This window comes from Biomphalaria glabrata, chromosome 13, assembly GCF_947242115.1.
Source record: "Biomphalaria glabrata chromosome 13, xgBioGlab47.1, whole genome shotgun sequence".
NCBI classification, from domain to species: domain Eukaryota; kingdom Metazoa; phylum Mollusca; class Gastropoda; family Planorbidae; genus Biomphalaria; species Biomphalaria glabrata.
The window spans coordinates 1,794,386-1,814,722 of NC_074723.1; the positions used below are offsets into that span (position 1 = coordinate 1,794,386).

Below are 20,337 nucleotides of genomic sequence, written 5' to 3' on the forward strand. Positions count from 1 at the left end.
AACAACTACATTGTCTCTGTTGGATAGTCGTGTCCAAGGTTATGTAGAGGTCATATTTTCATTGCTCTAGCTGTTCGATAATTTACACATCGTTACAATAGATGTTTCGTTGTAACGAAAGATGTCATTTATATAACAAATGAAAACGTTCACATTGTCGTATCAAATGTTTCATTCCAAATTTTGTCATTCCAATTCATTCTATTTGCTTGAAAACGTTTCATGTGTGGAAACTTACTAAAAACTGGACATGTATTTCAAAATTTCTTTAACGATTTTTACTAGACATTTAACAGTTTATGTTTATCTTTGGAAAAAAAAATTATCTCTCTAATTGGCCACACAGTGAAAACTTGGTTTGACCGTTAAAAATATCATTTTAAATTTAAATTTGGCTACAAAATTAGATAAATTGGCAACTCGAAAAAAAATTGACCTACTTTAGGTAATGGATTTTCATTTTGTCTTCTAGTTTTTGAGATCTAAACGGGACGGACGGACGGACGGACAAACAGACCACACAAAACCAATAGAGTCTATTCCCCTTTCAAGAGCCGCTAAAAATAAACGCTAACGAACATTATGCGCTTTTGCAGAGGTTATTAATTGGACTGTTGATAGAAGAACTTTATTGTGCAGAGCTCATTGGTAAGAATCCTTGAAAATAATGAAGCAATACAAGAAATAATGTACCGGTAACATATAAGATAATAAGATAAATAGAATAAGAAATTATAGACCGCCAAAAGTCCACCATCAGCTTTATAAAGAAATAATTGATTTAAAAACTACGTTACTTGATTAAGTCAGAAATGGAATGGGTTGCCTGAACTAGCCAGGAAAACCAGTGACTTGGCAGAATTTAGGTCATTGGCTAATATGCATGACTAAATGTATGACGCGTAGGACGTAATCATCTTCTTTTTTTGAAGTAACGTCTGTATTATATAAGATAAGAAAAGAAATTTTACGTTGTTCTACCGATGTTTCATATCAAAATATCTCATTTATGTAAAAGTGTGGAGAGGTTTACGCTGTGAATATTCCACAAAGGTATCTTTCCATATCTTTTTGTTTTCCCTTTAGATTAGTCAATTAGAAAAAATCTGGCCATTTAAGGTTTTTAGAAAGTAATGGACAATAAAGTCGCTTTTTTTGACGGCGTAATATAGATCTTTTGTGTGTGTGTGTGTGTGTGTGTGTGTGTGTTACTTAATGTTTGGCTCAGGCCCAGGCCATCTTACGATCAAGCTATGTACGTATGGGGGGGGGGTGTTCGTTAAGTCATGAAGCCAAATTACGAATGAAATACTTAGACCTTGGAATATACGCTAATCTTTGTGATTAGGCAAAGATGTTTTTAAACTTAATTAAAGAGCTTGTTCTAGATCTCTATAATATCACTAATTCATTTGAAATACATTAAGAATTAAATATTACGCAAAATGCTGGGGACCCCAGTCAGATCAAGCCCCCGGACCCCCAAACGATGGAAAGTTCCTAGCTACGCCCCTGTCTACATGTAAGCTTGCAGTGTTAAGGAGAAGTAGACCACAGCTAAACTCTTAGTATTACCTGCTCCTCTAGTCGTTAGGACTCTAGTACAGGAGACCGGAAATATCAGGTGAGCTAAAAAAATGGTTAAAGAAAGCCTATGGCTTATTTCTAGCTCATAGTAGTCATAAAAGTACAACTTTTTTTTTGGGGGTGGGGGTGGGGGTGGGGGGGTGGGTAGGGGGATGAGAAAGGGAAAGATGAGTGATGTTTTAAAAGCTATGAACGTTTTGTCAAAATGGCTGTCTAATTGAAATACGTATGAATGGGGTAGGCCTACTCAAATTGCTTTGGCAAACGGATGCTCTGGTAGCAGACGTAGTTTGTTGCGAAACAGTTTGAAGATTAACCAATGTGTAGGACCAACTTTTGAACAAAGCAGATGCGTAGCTAGGAATTTTCCATCGTTTGGGGCCCGGGGGGGGGGCTTGACCTCTTTGGGGGTCCCTACATTTTGTGTAATATTAAACTTTTAATCTAAAAAACACTAATTTGAGGACCCCTTTCAAGAGGGGGCCCGGGAGGGATTTTCAAATTCTCCCTCCTCCTCCTCCTCCCACCCTAGCTACGCCACTGGAACAAAGTAGCCAGTGTCTGTGATAATAACCTAATAAGAATTAGATCGAAACTCTTGAATCTTCGCACTAGGTTTGTATTCAAGGCTTGTAGACTTAACAGAGATTACGGAGAGGATGGCTGCCTGGTCGTGCGGTTTGCACGCTGGACTGTCGTTCAGATTCATCGATGGTCCCGGGTTCAAACCCTGCCCGCTCCCATCCCCCGTCGTCCTGCGGGAGGTTTGGACTAGGAAGTAATTATCTTCAACTCTGAAGGAACATCCGAAACATATAAAACATTTTAAACATTTAGCGATTTAAATGATGATGAATGGGTGTTTTATGTATCATTGCTAGCTGGCAATCGTTAATCTTGTGTCCTTGAAAGTGTATAAGATTTAGCAATTTAGCTAATGGTAGAGCAATGAGAGCCAGTGTGTGTTTAGAATGAGATCTAGATTCAAACCCACCCCCAATCATTTCCTCCCACACTTTAACCAGGGCCGGTCTTAGGCATAGGCAAACTAGGCAGCCGCCTATTGCCTTCAATTAATGGGGGCCTCGCACGGGAAAACATTTTCAAAATAAAAATAGGATAAAATGTCGAACATAGCAGAGATCTATGTCTACTAGCCTAGCTGTACTATGACTCAATGTTTATTCGTGAATGCTTACATCTACTTGTTAGACTACCTATGTTAGAAGAACCTATTGATAAATATGTCAAAACTTTACTTCGAGTCTGGCGCTTCAAAGCGTAAACGAAAAGTATAGAATGCAAAGAGGGGCTTTACAAGATTTCGTTACTCGTCAGCATTGATTGTTTCAACCATGCATTGAAATGGCGTTATTATATTTGTATGTTTTTAATTTTTTTTTCTGTTTTCTTTTGGGCCAACAAATGCACTTCGCTTAGGGCCTCCAATTACCTAAGGCCGGCCCTGCTGCTTTAACTCTCTGTTTGCTGATTAGACAATATATTATTGGCGTTTTCCCCATACACCAGGACTGATTGAGTGTTTGTCTCAGTTCTTATCAGCTTATCTTATATGATACAGACGTTACTTCAAAAAAGAAGATGATTACGTCATACGCGTCATGCATTTAGTCATGCATATTAACCAATGACCTAAATTTTGCCAAGTCACTGGTTTTCATGGCTAGCTCAGGCAACCCATGCCATGCTCTTAAAGCACTAGGGAAGAAGGAGCATTTGTACAAATTTGTCCTAGCATATGGGACGAGGAATGGGCCTTTATCTGTGTGTCTTTCTGAGTATTTTATTAAATTTTGTTTTTGTATTTGAAGATTATGGTTCAGTGTTTTATGTATAATTGCTACTTTACTTTTAAGTCTTCTATCCTCAAAGCTTTCTAAATTTAGTGATTTTACTAAAGGTGTTACTCTTGTCGAATGTGAATATTCGTTTGTTATGAATATTACTGCTCTTTTTTGTGTCTGTTCCAGTTTCTTAATGTTTTCTTGAGTTGAGGGGTCCCAAACAGAGGATGCATATTCTATTATTGGCCTAACCAAGGTTAAATAACATTTTAGTTTTATATTCTTAATTCATTGATAAACGCCATCTTACAAATTACACTCGATGGGCTAATAGATGAACAATGGTTTGTGCGATTTAGCCGAAAGCAATCCATGCTTTGTGTATAGGTCAGAGATCCGAGGTGTCAAGCTCGTTTTACACTCACGTGTCATGTCTCATAAATTATCCATGCGTACACATCGTCTGCTGTCAGGTCATCCACTGGTCTGTCCAGCACAAGCACTGGCTAGCGAATGGACAAACACTGGCTAGCGAATGGACATTATTTTTCAGAATATGACAAGCAAAATAAAAAAAAAAAGCGTACACAAAGGAAAGCACCTCACAATCACTGTTGATAGATACTGCAAGATTTAGCTCCCCTACCAAAGTTAAGATCCGAAAATCATATAACTAATTACTAATAAGTGTCAAGGTCAAGTTTTTTTTGTATAAGCAATAAATAGCATGTTTACATTTAGAGAATCATCGGCTATTTTCCAATAGTACCCTACTCAAATCAGCAAAGGGAGTTAAAAATTAACAGGGATAGTTCCAAGGGAAGGTATTCGTTCTTGACTGTTGGACTCTTTAATTTTCAGATTACAGAAGACAATAGGCAGAGTCTGTTTATAAGTTGTATGCTTCATGTTAAGTCTACTTTTATTAAGTCTGCTAGAGAAATGGTTATTTTGTGTGGGAATAATGTTTGTGCAGTCTTATCATGATTTCTACTGGAGAGAGACACTGACCAAGAAAGCAATGGACACCGAAAAAACATGGGCCTCAGCTCTGGAAGAAAAGCGTACCATGCGTAAAATGGCCAACTCCTCTACCCCCAAAGCGAAAGCCACATTAACCTGCGATATTTGTGGACGGCAGTGTCTCTCTAAAATATGTCTCCACAGTCATAGTAAAAAGTGTTCGAGATGAACCATAGTCGTTCTACGACTGAAGGAGGCCAACAACTTAAGGAATGAACCTGATACTCCGAAGCGTACTTAGGAATTTGGGTCATCGGATTTAACTTATGAAAATATCAAGACATAATCACCACACAATTTCAAAATAGTAAATACCATACGAGATCAAATGGAAATTCAGTTTGACTACAATTGACAACCTCAGCGTAACTACTGTACAATAACAATATAGATGCAAATACGAACAACATTCACACATGAAACACATACACACTCAAAACCAGCGCTTTATGAGTTTGACTTCTATGTACTTCTCAATGACGACAGATGATCTTGTAACACTCTGACCGAAAGTGGGATAAAGGAGTTTTTAAATCTTACTGTTTTAGTCCCAATGGAAAGGAGATGACCACTTCGTTCAGATCTGATGAACAGTGGTTTAATGGGTGCAGGTTATCTTTAAGAATCGTGAGTGTTTTGGAAAGGCATCTTTTATGAAAAAGCTCTTCAAGAGATGGTAGCTGTGTTCGAGTGATATACGATGCTTTTTTTAATTAGTTTATTTAGTCTATGTCTTTGTGCCAGTGAAGTATTACCATACCAGCAGGTGATGGCAAAGTTAATTAGACTGCTGATGGTTGCTGTATAGAAAAGTTTAATTATTGTTTTGTTGATGTTAGATGTCCTTGCTTTCTAAGATAGTAGGGTCGTTGTTGAATTTTGGTGTAAAGGTTTTGACAGTGTTCACTCCATTTCAGTTTGTTGTTGATGGTTGTACCTAGGTATTTATATTCTTGCACTTATTCTACGGTTTGGTTGTTTATCTGAATTTCTGAAGGATGGCATATATGTTTCCTTAACTCTATTATCATTTCTTTAGTTTTCTGAACATTTAAAATTAGAAAGTTATCTATACACCATTGGTACAAAGTGTTAATTGTTGAATGGTACAGATTTTCGTCACCTGCAATACGGCCAATGATTGCAGAGAATATAGAGATATAGAGAATTAGAAGGATGATTGATGCCAGACATTTGACTTGAAAACATAATAATTGCCCCTTTGCTATCTAAGCATAATTCGTATTCCAAAGTTTTAATTCTACTGCAACTAACTCTCTAAACCCACGACTTACAAATTAACAGCCAAAACGTAAAATCGGAGGAAAAAAAAAGCATGGATAAGTCACGTGTTTTCTTGACTAGCTTTAAAAAAAAAGCTCCACTTGATTTGATGACGTCATTCCGCTGTTTAGTTAACCCACATAGTCAAAAATAAGTGTAGTGGCCTACTGGCATCTTAATGTCTTTGATCCGTGGCGTCTTCTGTAACAGAGCCACTCAACATGCGCTTTCCACACAGCCAGAGTTCCATTTATAAACTACTGGTAGTTTGCGATTTTACGTGTATGATGTATATAGCTGTCAGATCTGCACTTATCACAGTAAGCTAATGTTTGGCCCTCAGCCGATACACAGACGAATTTAAAGGGAAACTCCGATATTTTTTTTTTCAAATTTGAGCAATTTACATATTTAAATTCTGCGTAAAAAGTTGTTATAGTAAACATTTTACCTGTTTTTTTATATTTAAATGCTTAGAAACATTTATATTTAATAAATAAGTCAGTACCGGTAAATTCTTGACATTTAAAAATAAAAGTTTTTTTTTTATGTTAGGCATATGTTGCTTCCGTTAACAATACTGAAATCCAATCTAGATCTAACCAATCGTATCGCTTCTTACAGTGGCTGTTAGGCTTAGTGGCTGTGTAGTCCATATTATATCTTATCAGACGTTCCTTCAAAAAAGAAGATGATTACGTCCTAAGCGTCATGTATTTAGTCATACATATTAACCAATGACCTAAATTCTGCCAAGTCACTGGTTCTCCTGGCTAGCTCAGGCAACCCATTCCATGCTCTAATAGCGCTAGGGAAGAAAGAGTATTTGTACAAATTTGTCCTAGCATATGGATCGAGAAATGTGCCTTTATCTTTGTGTCTTTCTGAGTATTTTAATAAATTTTGCTTGTGTATTTGAAGATTATGTGTTTTATGTATAATTGCTACTTTACTTTTAAGCCTTCTATTCTGAAGGCTTTCTAAATTTAGTGTTATATATAGCTATGGTACAGTTATATATAGATAGATCTAAAAGCATTAGGATAACCAACTCGAGAAAAAAAAACTATTTTCATCTACAGCCCTCCCTATCCCAAAAAAGGTAAATAATTCGTGTGATTGACTGATTCTAACAAACTGGTCAGTGTACGGCTAGCCTAGGCTACATGTTATGACAAGACTAGCAAGGGACAGTGTTTGTTGTGTGTTGAGTGGTCAGGTGAGAAAATACACACTGACATGGTTACTACTCTTACTGCGTAGACCTCGATATGTTTCTTTAACGAGATTGTAAACTTTACTGTATGGTTTTCCGTTATAGAGTAAGTCAATATATATATATTGATTTATTTAATAGGGTTGTGTGACGTCATATAGACACCCGGTAAAAATCTGACCGGTTTTGGTGCGCAGAAAAATTACGTCAGGAAAAGCATCAATTACTAAGTTATTATTGAAAATAAAATAAAAAATAATAATTTATTCATTTTCTGTAAATCAAAAAAACATATTTTATCGAAATTTCTCAAAACCATCGCAGTTTCCTTTTAAAGTGGTCCACCAGTTTGACCAACATAAAACCACATGTCTGACCTGACATGAACCTTGGCCTGACTAACCTTTTCATTTATGCTGACTGTAAACTAAGACTAAGACTGCTTTATTGATCCTTACGGAAATTTGTTGTGATTACAAGGACTCTTTTCTCATATAAAGACAACACAACAGAAAAATACACATAAATACAACAGACAACATAAAGAGTTCATTCAGCGACTACACACAGGTATCTTGGTGCATTTCATGTTCCCTGATCAATGAGTTGCGGTGATAGAGTCTGACCGAGTGAGGTACGAACGAGTTTTTGTACCTCTCTGTTCTTGTTTTGATTGACAGCAGTCGCCCACTTCAGTGGGTCTATGAAAGTGAATGATGCAAACATATTTAAACATACAAAAGCAGCGCTAATGACATTCAAAGGGAGATCACTGAAGACACAAAATAAGTCAGACGACAATATTTTAACCATTCTTTTTGTTCCCTTCCTCCTGTCTGTCAATAGAGGGCTGTGTTGTGTTACAGCTCCAGAGATGGTCCAACTTTGTAGGCCTATTACGTAACTTGCACAGAAGTCTGAATAAAGCTCAACTTTTTATTTTTAAACAAAATATTCACAGCTTTCTTATATATAGTTCTAGCGTAGTATTTTGCTCACCGCTGGAGTAGTAAATGTCACTTTCACTCTTGTTTGTATTCTCAATGAAAGAAGTATAAGTGGTCACGTGATCACCATGCGATATTCCGACATTTGACGCACGCAGATCTTCCTGGCAATCTAATATCAGCCCGCAGGCATTATGCAAGTAGGCCTACTTTGCTCACCGCTGGACTAGTAAATGTCCCTTTCACTTTTGCTTGTATTCTCAATGAAAGAAGTATAAGTGGTCACGTGATCACCATGCGACATCCCGACATTTTACACACGCAGATCTTCCTGGCAATCTAGATATCTAGTATCAGCCCGCAGGCATTATGCAAGGGAATAGAGTCCTTCAAGCCCATAATCACATGGAGTTTCATGATGAAGACATTCCAACATCTGTGTCAAAGACACCGCAGACAAAATGTGTCGACCATATCTTAATATTTTAACGTTATCAACGAGATTTTCATTATTCTTAATTTTTGGTATATCCGTGTAAAGAAGAAAAGAAATGTTGATAAACTAATCATTTTTTTCCCAGTTGATTAACTTTTGCGCCATTTTTTTTTTTTAGCTATGCAAGTGCAAAATTTTCTAAGCCAGGGGTTCTCAACCTGTGGGTCGCGACCCCTTGAGGGGTCGATTGACAATTTGTCAGGGGTCGCCTAAGACCATCGAAAATATGGATTGCATTTTGTCTATTCTTCTATTGCTGTGTGTGTGTGTGTGTGTGAGGGGGGTCGCGGCAGAGTGGGGGATTGTAAAAAGGGGTCGCCGAGCTTAAAAGGTTGAGAACCGGTGTTCTAAGCGTTTTTTTCGTTGTAGCTCAATTTTAGTTTCATTTAAGTTGGCAACACTGAAGTTTGATTTAGCGTGCTTGACATTGGCTAACTTATCGAGAAAATTCCCGATAATAATTGAAATCAACATGGCCGTATATGAACGGAATGGTTAGTGACGTATATCTAAAATACTTATAAAGTCACTTAGCTATCTCTATCCTCCAGAGGGGCTGAGGGCTTTGCACTGTAGTTTTGAGCCTCTTCGTGTAGTTTTGAGCCTCTTCGTGTAGTTTTGAGCCTCTTCGTGTAGTTTTGAGCCTCTTCATGTAGTTTTGAGCCTCTTCGTGTAGTTTTGAGCCTCTTCGTGTAGTTTTGAGCCTCTTCATGTAGTTTTGAGCCTCTTTGTGTAGTTTTGTGTCTCTTCGTGTAGTTTTGAGCCTCTTCGTGTAGTTTTGAGCCTCTTCGTTTATTTTTGTGTCTCTTCGTGTAGTTTTGAGCCTCTTCGTTTATTTTTGTGTCTCTTCGTGTAGTTTTGAGCCTCTTCGTGTAGTTTTGAGCCTCTTCGTGTAGTTTTGAGCCTCTTCATGTAGTTTTGAGCCTCTTCGTGTAGTTTTGAGCCTCTTCGTGTAGTTTTGAGCCTCTTCATGTAGTTTTGAGCCTCTTCGTGTAGTTTTGAGCCTCTTCGTTTATTTTTGTGTCTCTTCGTGTAGTTTTGAGCCTCTTCGTTTATTTTTGTGTCTCTTCGTGTAGTTTTGAGCCTCTTCATGTAGTTTTGAGCCTCTTCGTTTATTTTTGTGTCTCTTCGTGTAGTTTTGAGCCTCTTCGTGTAGTTTTGTGTCTCTTCGTGTAGTTTTGAGCCTCTTCGTGTAGTTTTGTGTCTCTTCGTGTAGTTTTGAGCCTCTTCGTGTAGTTTTGTGTCTCTTCGTGTAGTTTTGTGTCTCTTCGTGTAGTTTTGTGTCTCTTCGTGTAGTTTTGTGTCTCTTCGTGTAGTTTTGTGTCTCTTCGTGTAGTTTTCTGTCTCTTCGTGTAGTTTTGAGCCTCTTCGTGTAGTTTTGAGCCTCTTTGTGTAGTTTTGAGCCTCTTTTTGTAGTTTTGTGTCTCTTCTTGTAGTTTTGAGCCTCTTCGTGTAGTTTTGAGCCTCTTCGTGTAGTTTTGAGCCTCTTCGTGTAGTTTTGAGCCTCTTCGTGTAGTTTTGAGCCTCTTCGTGTAGTTTTGAGCCTCTTCGTGTAGTTTTATGCCTCTTCGTGTAGTTTTGAGCCTCTTTGTGTAGTTTTGAGCCTCTTCATGTAGTTTTGAGCCTCTTTGTGTATTTTTGAGCCTCTTTGTGTAGTTTTGAGCCTCTTCATGTAGTTTTGAGCCTCTTCGTGTAGTTTTATGCCTCTTCATGTAGTTTTGTGTCTCTTTTTCATACATAACTCCTTTTAGGACAAAAGAGCTATATTTCTAAATATTTAAATACGAACTTTCCTACTAAAAACATTCTTGATTTGATTCGACATAATGTAAAATGTAATAAACTTTTTAAAATATATAAACAGTGTGCAGGTTCAATATCATTGTATTACTTAGATTTCTGTTTCGTTTCGTATATATTTTCTGGCAGAAGCCAGGTTTTTTTGGTTGTCTGATATCTAGGTCACTCTAGAATGCGGCTAGACTAGAGTATCGATTAGCGTGTTCTGGGTGAGGTATCGATTTTTTTTTACAAATAAATTGCGGGTCGCTGATCAATTTATTTTGCTAAGATTAAGACACGAGAGTTTGGTTGTCACAAGTATTTTTTTTTATTCGTTCTAAAGAAGGAACTTCAGTCTTAAGGGAATATTTCTTTGACAATTTTAGAAGGGTATCTTCGTTAAAACACTTATCATTGTGTCTAAATGAAACTTTTGACTAGAGTAACACCTTTAGTAAAATGACTCAATGTAGAAAGCCACCAGGATAGAAGACTTAAAAGTAAAGTAGCAGTTATACATAAAACACTGAGCCATAATCTTCAAATACAAAAACAAAATCTAATAAAATACTCAGAAAGACACAATTATAAGGGCATATTCCTCGTTCCGTATGCTAGGACAAATGTGTACAAATGCACTGACCAAACGCTTTAAGAGCATGGAATGGGTTGCCTGAGCTAGCCAGGAAAACCAGTAACATAGTAGAATTTAGGTCATTGGATAATATGTATGAATAAATGCATGACGCGTAGGACGTCATCATCTTGTTTTTTTGAAGTAACGTCTGTATTATATAAGATAAGATAGGCTACTGAGCTGTCCTAGTATCCAGCCAAACACACTAACACATAAACAGAAAGTCATGTACAGTTTTAGAGAAACATAAACACACACACACACTAAAGACATACACTGAACATTTTGTTTTGAACAAGTGGGCAAAACTGCTGTAGTGGAAAGAAATGGGAGAGAGTTATGCCGCCTGGCGTACTGGCCAACAGGCCTTCGTCGTCTACAATGGAACGTACATGACAATCATATTGCTTCTTTGGACAGTTCGTCGCCTTTATTTTAAAATGTAATACATTATTTTTCTTTGTCATCTCAATCTCCTCTCTTTCCGCTTTCCCCTCTCTCCTCTTTGTCTCTCCTTTATCCCTCCTCCTCCTTCTTTTCCAACTCTCTCTCTCTCTCTCTCTCTCTCTCTCGCTCTATCTCTTCATTTTCCGTTCTCTTTTTCCTATCTATCTCCACCCTCTCTCCCTCTCTCTCTCTTTCATTCAAAAGTAGTTGTTTTGTTTTTTTAAATATATGTACATCTTTCGTATATATTTTATTTTCATTAATAGTAAATAAAAACAAAATAATTAAAAAATCGTGTTGACAAAGTTATAGACATATTAAGACAGTTGAATCTACAACCTTATCTGTATCGTATGTGTTGAATACACTGAATGAATTAACACAAGGCATGTCTCTAACATGAAGTGAACACATTCTTATGACGAGCTACACACACACATGTAAACAGAAGAACGGCAACTGATAGATATACAAGAAATCCCACATTCACCAGAGACTTGCTATAACAGAAGTATTACACTGCCCAATAATTACAATTAGCCGGCCTAAGCGTTATCTACGTATAAATAAGATAAGTGGGGAAGCATGGGCGTAGCCAGACCCTCCCCCCCCCCCCCCCGAAATGAAATCGCCCCCCCCCCCACAGGTGAGATTTTAATACTAAACCATCCCTTGCCCCAGCACAGCTAAGGGGGTTTTTGAGTTTTAAAACCCCTAATTGGGGGTTTTGCAGTTAAATCCCCCTCTTGTATAAAACAAAACAAAAAAAAATGCAAACGACAATTCCCAAATTCCAAGAACACAGCTAAGGAAGATTTTTATTTTAAAACCCCCTCCAAAATTTACGATAAACCCCCTCTTCAATATAAAAAAAAGCAAATTACAAACTCTAAATTCTATGAGCGTAGCCAAAGGGGTTTTGAGTTTAAACTCCCATTCAGCGGGGTTTGAAGCTAAAAAAAAATACCTCTTCAATATTAAAAAAAAAAAGCAAATTACACACTAAAATTCGTTGAGCGTAGCCAAGCTAATTGGGGGGGGGGGTTCAGTTTAAACCCCCCTCCTCCAGATGGCTTTTTAAAAAAGTTTAAAGCCCCTCCAGATGGTTTTGAGTTTAAAATCTCCCTACAGAGAGTTTTGAGGTTGAAAACCTCTCTCTACAGTCACCAAATTCTATGACCGTAGCTAAATGGGGGTTTGAATTAAAAAAAAAAAAACTGCAGAGATTTTTTAGTTTAAAACCCCACAACAGATGATTTTGACGATAAAACTTCCCTTTTCGATAAAAAATCTAAAGCAAACTACAGTCACCTAATTCCAATAGCGTAGTCAAGAGAGGTTACAAATTTCTATTTTTCGCGGGGGGGGGGGGGGGGGCTGACCCCCGAAAGAAAATTTTGGCTACGCCCATGTGGGGAAGTTATAGGGACAAGGGATTATGAGTGCCATAAACCGATCGACTACGTACTCTATTTCCTACTGGTCAATTGCGAACATTCAAAAGTATGGAAAAAAATATCAAAGGGAGATCACTGTAGACAAAAATAAGTCAGACGACAATATTTTAACCATTCTTTTTGTCCCCTACCTCCTGTCAACAGTGATGTGTTGCAGCTCTGGCCCAACTTACCTTTGTAGGCAATGCTAGGCATATTACGTAACTGGTACACAGGTCTGAATAAAGCTTAAATTGTTATTTTGAAATAAATATTCAACAGCTTTCTTGGTGCAGAATTATATAAGAATACAAATGATATTACAAGAGGGGGGGGGGCGGTGGCTAACTGGGATTTTGAATTTCGGGATTTTCAGGGCACCCCTGAGCCCACCCAACTCTAATGGGTACCTGACTTTAGTTTGGGGGGAAGTAAAGGCAGTTGGTCGTTGTGCTGGCCACATGACACCCTGCTCGTTAACCGTGGGCCACAGAAACAGATGACCTTAACATCATCTGCCCTATAGATCACAAGGTCTGAATGGGGAGCTTCTTTTTTTTAATTACAAGATGTCTAATGATTTAAAAAATATTTTATAACTACGTAGAAATTACTTTTCTCAAACAAATACAATAATCACACGTCTTCCCTTCTCTCGTCTGCCTTCCCGCATCTATCTTGTTTTAACCAGCCAACCTCACCAATCCACTCAAAGTTACATCAGACACTAAACACACACACACACTCCATACCCCATTTTTTTTAAAGATATAAAAAATATCTTTTCGCAACCTCATTCACCCACTATTTATTAACTCTTTCTCTCCTAACCTACGATACCTACGTTGAATTCCATCAGGACGTGTAAAATAATAACGGAGAGAAAGAGTTAAATTATTGGGCTACCTACCCAAGCTACAGTAGTGCTATCTATTGTAGCCAGTGAGCAAAGGCTACGTGTAATTGTAGATTAATTGTGTGTGTGATTTTATTCTATCTTATTAAAAAAATAATTATACAACATTATTAGAACATGGCGCTTAGTTCAAGATGTGCCTATTTAGACCATTCACAAGTGTGTCGTGTGCAGCAATGTCCTGTAAATCTAGAAGCCTGGACCATGTGAACATGTTTGATTTATATCCAATCACCCAAGTGAACCTTCAAAATCTCCCATCGGTTTCGACAACGAAGAAACTTTAAACTTAAAGGCCTAAAACTTGGGACTAGGCGCAGACTGCCGGTGGAGTGTCTATTCATGCAATACAAACCACACCAAGAGATGAATGCTCTGCAGACGCGTTAGAAAATCAGTGTTTGTAAGCCATTAGACTGTTTCCTTCAGACATCACGGCGACACCAAGGGAAGGATCTTGTGACGTGATGGCTCGGCCCACCTACAGGTAACGCCTTTTTATTTTTTGTTCTCTGTCTTTATTGTTATATTGTGTTTTAATCATTATATGGAAATTCTTTTGCTAGCGTTTGTATTTTTCTTTTTAAAAAATGCAGAAGAGAATGGCACCCGCCGTTTTTTTTTCTATTTACCAGAATGGCATAGCACACGATCAGTGCTAACTGGTGCTGTGTCGCTTTCTGAGTATGTAGTCGTATTCGGGAATGTTGTGGATGGGACTCTTAGACTAAGATTATACCATAGACATAAATAAATATAGACTGGAAAAAGGAAGTAACTTCATGTAACTTGAAAACATGTATATCTATTGTTGTCGGATTTCCGAATTCTGAAAAGCTGCATGATCTTCAGTCTTAGAGATTAAACAAAACTACACTGCTCATAAATGCTGTATAATAAAGTACACAAAATTGCAAGTCACAAATTTTCGTTTCATAAAACTCTTTTATCGGCCAGTCTATATTTATTTATGTCTATGGATTATACACACATAACAATATATATTATATCTAGACTGGACATGGAGACTTTTTAACACTACAAAAAATGTGAAAATTTTCAAAAAAAAAAAAAAAAGCTGAAAGAAGGGGTTGTTTTGTAAATTAGTTTTAAGAAGTAAAATTGTTGTTTTTAAAACCTAACCTATATAACATATAATTTAATGTTTAGATCTAGATCTTATCTTATCTTATGCAATACAGACGTTACTTCAAAAAAGAAGATGATTACGTCCTACGCGTCATGCATTCATATTAACCAACGATTAAATTCTGCCAAGTCACTGGTTTTCCTGGCTAGCTCAGGCAACCCATTCCATGCTCTAATAGCACAAGGGAAGAAGGAGTATTTGTACAAATTAGTCCTAGCATATGGGACGAGGAAAATGTGCCTTTATCTTTGTGTCTTTGTGAATGAGTATTTTATTAAATTTTGTTTTGTATTTGAAGATCATGGTTTAGTGTTTTATGTATAATTGCTACTTTACTTTTGCGTCTTCTGTCCTGAAGGCTTTCTAAATTTAGTGATTTTACTAAAGGTGTTACTCTAGTCAAATGTGAATATTCGTTTGTTATAAATCTCACTGCTCGATTTAGTGTCTGTTCCAGTTTCTTAATGTTTTCTTGAGTTGAGGGGTCCCAAACATCTATCTAGTAATTGAACATCGAAAATAAGAGCACTCTCGTCTCATAAATATTATTTTGCAATTTTTACATACATAATCTAAGATCTAGGTAATCAGTCTATTTAAATGCACATAAGATGATAAAAATCAACAGACGTGAATTATTTTGATCTAGGATTCTCGAAACATTATCTCAATGGAAACTAAAAGGAAATGGCTTTTTATTATAGATTGGCGTAAATATATAGTTCTGTCATTAATAGTCCATTTTAAAGAAAATCATAGAAATGATTTTATATTATTTATAAACTTTGAAAACTAAAAGATCATTTCTTTTCTAAGACAGAAAAGATTGATTTTCCTAGATTTGGGGCGACTTCCCATACAGCTTGAAAAAGAGTTACGTACATAACAATATATATATATATATATATATATATATATATATATATATATATATATATATATATATATATATAGGTCTGTGAGTTGATCAATCTTAGATATGATTGTGATTCCATTTTCCAGTCTGGATATAATATATATAGGTCTGTGATTCTAGAAATTTATCATGAACTTTCGGGCTACAAAATGTGTCTTCTTGTTTTCCAGCATAGAAGAGCTCTCTCCCTCTGTCTTTATTATAATTCCCCCCCCCCTTTTGTAACACTTTGTAATAGAACGTAACTTGGATGATCTTGCTGCCAAGGGCGGATAACAAACTTTAGAGCGAAGTGGAAGCTGATGAATTAATTCCCCTTTCTCCTTCAACCAAGATTCGCAAGCAACAATGTCTAAGTCATGATGTTAATTGAGTTAATTTCGTTTGTTTGTTCCTAAGTCATGCTGATAGGGAAGTCAAATCTTGGGTTCATTGCAGGCGCGGACTGGGTGTCAAAATCGGCCCGGGCATTTCTATACAGTGAGGCCCACAAATTGCATATCATATGATGGGCCTCCAATCATACCTGTCCTCACAATCATTATGTTCAATTTGATAATGTATCGATATCTGTACGCAAGCATACAGTGAACTTTATATCTTTATTTGAAGTATAGGCCTTATGTTGCTTTTTGATCGCTAAGTGAGTTGGCCCTAAAAGGATGCCTTTCGATGGCCCTACAGGCCCATTTGGTTACCGGCCCACCGGGCATTTGCCCGAAAGCCTATATAGCCAGTCCGCCCCTGGTTCATTGTGCTTCTCACTTTACTGAAGAATAAACAAAAAAAAAACCTTTAAAAATGCAACATTTTAAAAATCTTTTAATCAATGCTCAACGAAAAAAAAAAGATGTTTCTCGCCAGTATAAAATTGTGAAAAATAAGAATAAATGAAAGTAAAAAAACGAACACCTCATGGATATGTTATTTTTTTTTTTTATAACTAGCTAACGGCGGCCAATGCCATATTTACTATATAATGAAATACTCATAAAGACACAAAGATAAAGGCACATTCCTCGTTCCATATGCTAGAACAAATTTGTACAAATGCTCCCTCTTCCCTAGTGCTATTAGAGAATGGAAAGGGTTGCCTGAGCTAGCCAGGAAAACCAGTGACTTGGCAGAATTTAAGTTAGTCATTGGTTATCATGCATGACTAAATCATCTTCTTTTTTGGAGTAACGTCTGTATTATATAAGATAAGATATAACTGCACATTAGTATAAGAAAGTACAATATCCGAAACATGTAAAAACCTTTTAAAAATATCTGTACAAATATATGGACAGTGTAAAAGCACTACTTACCTTTCGACAGCTGCGCTGGGACGGACACCTATTTTCCAAGGAGGATAACCGCATGCCGAAGGCGATCTTTTTTTGGCGAGCTTAAATTAAAAGAGGACGACGTAACAGAGGTTCTCCCGAGAAGCACTATAAACATCAGCTCAGGGAAGGCGCCATTATCGTTAGAAAGGCTTTTATCCAACGACCAGGCCTGGACATGGGGCTCTTCACCCCTGTCCTGTCTAAGGGGCTCCCGGTAGTAGCGGCCATTATGACTTGGGCTAGAAAGTAGACCGTACCACGTACACAGCGCGCCTTCCCCGTTCCTGGACCCCGCTCGCTAGAAGTGTCCGAGAGCAGCGCTAAACCGTGGGAGGTTTACCTCTTATTTATATACTGCAACCGCCACTAGTCCGTGTAAGGACCGCCACTACAGCTTAACGGCACCAGCTTGCTCCTACTGGCATAGAGGTTAGTAGTTGGCAGCATATGCCTTCTGAAAGAGAATGCTGGAGAGATCCACGAAGGTCGCGGAGCATACATACGAAACCCAAAGAGAAAACTTAAATAGCGGGCAACGGTTTCTCTGCTTAAGATGTAACAAAATATACATCTCTCGACTGGGTTTGCATGGTCACATTAAATACTGAACTCATTATTAATCTTTGGAATCGAAGACAATGTCTTATTATAGATGATTGTGGGAAGCGTGGTCGAGAGGCTAAGTACGCTTAAACTTGGCTTGGCTACCTATGAATGGGGGTCGAGGTTCGACACCCGACTCGAGCGTGTTTACTGTGCGCATAAAGGCAGCACGGAAAACCTTCTCCCAGATACACCCTCCCTCCACTGGTCCACAACTGAGATTGGACCATAGCGCTCTAAGCATGCTATAAGCATGAAAGTAGCGCTTTATACAAGCTATAATAATAATAATGATTGCTATTGAGATGAAAATGCAAGTAGACTGATTCATTAATAGAAATAGTCGTTTGAGAATATCCTCTCAGCAAACTTTCTTTAAAATTTATTGATTATATAAATATTCCAATACTCTAAGAAAATGTCCATAATTTGATGCATATAACAGATATTGTAATATTTTGTTTTATTTTTCTGACGACTAGATTGTTTTTATTTAAAGGAAAAAAAAGACGAACCCTTTTCATTCCTTTAAAACGCTTCTTTTTACCTTTGTTTGTCTGTCCTTTTATCTCTTAGAGACTTAGGCTGCTCTTGTCCAGATAGTTTCAGTGCCTGACTTAAATCACTCCCACACTCTCAAGATCACGTGCCTGTCACTAGATCCTGACGACCAATCAATCACCGTCTCCTAAAAAACAAATCACTCACCATCTCCCAATAGATGTATTTTGGTATTTACCCCAAAATGAGATTTAGAACGTAGGTCTAAGTAATGATAAAATATCGAGATCAATGGACGTGAACTTTTTTTTTTTACAAAGCTTATATCAACTCACTCTGACTGTCTATCTCAGGGGTTCTCAACCTGTGGGTCGCGACCCCTTTGGGGGTCAATCGACGATTTGGCAGGGGTCGCATAAGACCATCGAAAAGAAATGGATTGTTATTGTCTACTCTTCTATTGCTGTGTGTGTGTGCGGGGGGGGGGGGGGGGTCGCGGCGGAGTGGGGGATGGTAAAAAGGGGTCTCCGAGCCTAAAAGGTTGAGAACCGCTGATGTCTCTATCTGGTAAAACGGTTGTACACTTTATTTTTCCAACACCCAATCTACGTTCAAGCTCAAATTTTGTACAATTATTTCTTTCACCAGACAGCACAATAATCAATAAAAAAAAAATTAACCAATTAGTTAATTAATATTAATATTGATAATTAATTATTTTGTTTGGTATCTCGAACAATGAAAAGAAATTGTGCTTGACTGATACGATCGTATTAGCTGAATTAGTCTTTTTTTTTTATTTTAAATAAGAAAACGTTACTTTTGGTATAGAATTATAGGAGAGTGACTTGCTCTTGTTTAAAACACAAATACACGTTTATAAACCCAAAATTAATTTTGGGGTCAAATCAACGATGGTATCGTTCATTAGGAGAGAACGTAAGTTTGAAACAACAAACAGTAGATAACTATACAATCTTCTATTTTCATTCACGCTTCACTAGCAGAGTGGTTAGAATGTCTGCTTGAGGTGTCTAGAGTTTGAATTCAGGCCATTCCCTTGTTCTTTCTTTCTATTTTTTTTTATGTTTCAAGAAAAATATTAGTCCGATTAAGCTGAAAACTAATATTTTAATGTTGGACCTGTACAGTCCTTCTAAGCTGCTAAAAAAAACAACAAAAACATCACAGAATTACATAATAATAATAATAATAATAATAATAATAATAATAATAACACTCGTTTCAAATAATGTTGCTGAACATTCAGAATTTGGCTGCCTGGTCGAGCGGTTAGCGCGCTGGACTGTCGTTCAGATTTATCGATGGTCCCGGGTTCAAACCCTGCCCGCTCCCATCCCCCGTCGTCCTGCGGGAGGTTTGGACTAGGAAGTAATTATCTTCAACTCTGAAGGAACATCCGAAACATGTCAAACATTTTACAATTTATTTCCCTTTGTACACTTGTACATAAAGTAGATCTATGATGTCATACAATGACACATTAAAAACACTTTTTTTTAATCACCTGCCAATTTAATGTGGAATCACACGCACACAGACACCCTTTTACAAAAATAAAACTTGAAAAAGAAACCTTCGATATATTTTGAAGTTTGCTAAGCTAAAATTAGACTGACCTATATATCGATTTCCGATGTCGGGGACAGTAGTGTACTGGGTTACGTCTGGCTAGAGATCCGGACAGAAGTGGTCATTGTCACATATTGGGGAGTCTGTCCCTAGTCGACCGTCCTGGTAAGGCTGTCATACTATTGTTAGGTCATCGCCACTTCTCCTTGTGGCTTTGCGGAAAAACCGGTTGACCCTCTGAGGATTCTGGGTTTTACTTGTTTATTTTTATCTTATTACTATATGTTTATTTTCTTACTTCTTTTAAAAATCACAAACGAAAAAAAAAGTAAAAAGCTTTTAAGAAACAATAAATTCGTTTTGTTTATGACTGAAGAGAGCATCCATATTGGGTGACTGGAAAAAAGTCACCCACAGCAAAAAAAAACAACAAGTTTTTTCCAGGCTGGGAAAAAAGTGACAGACTAAAAAAAATGTCAGACTAAAAACATAAATGAAAGTTCAGACTCCTGACATAGGTGCCGTAAGTGATCTGATCGAGATCAGTCGTTATACAGAATGGTCTAGGCGTGATGACAGAAACCGAGCTTGTTTGATCGGCCAGGTGTGTACCGACAGACCTTGTTGACCTCACTGACCTATTTATAAACTCGCTGACCTGAAGACC

At 37.4% G+C, this 20,337-nt stretch overlaps 1 protein-coding gene across 8 annotated transcripts in view; it reads left to right on the forward strand.

The window, feature by feature from the left end:
* LOC106075591 (voltage-gated potassium channel subunit beta-2-like) overlaps nucleotides 1–20,337 on the forward strand; it is a 74,827-nt gene that overhangs the window by 13,796 nt on the left and 40,694 nt on the right. For 2 of the 8 annotated variants that reach the window (XM_056008368.1, XM_056008371.1), the window contains exon 2: nucleotides 13,691–14,063. The exons of 5 other annotated variants lie outside the window; for them this stretch is intronic. In XM_056008368.1, coding sequence (XP_055864343.1) covers nucleotides 14,044–14,063 — 20 coding nt within the window. In that variant the 5' untranslated portion in view covers nucleotides 13,691–14,043. Of the gene's footprint in view, nucleotides 1–11,105; nucleotides 11,220–13,690; nucleotides 14,064–20,337 lie in introns of those variants that run through there. One more of the 8 variants, XM_056008370.1, reaches the window with a different exon arrangement.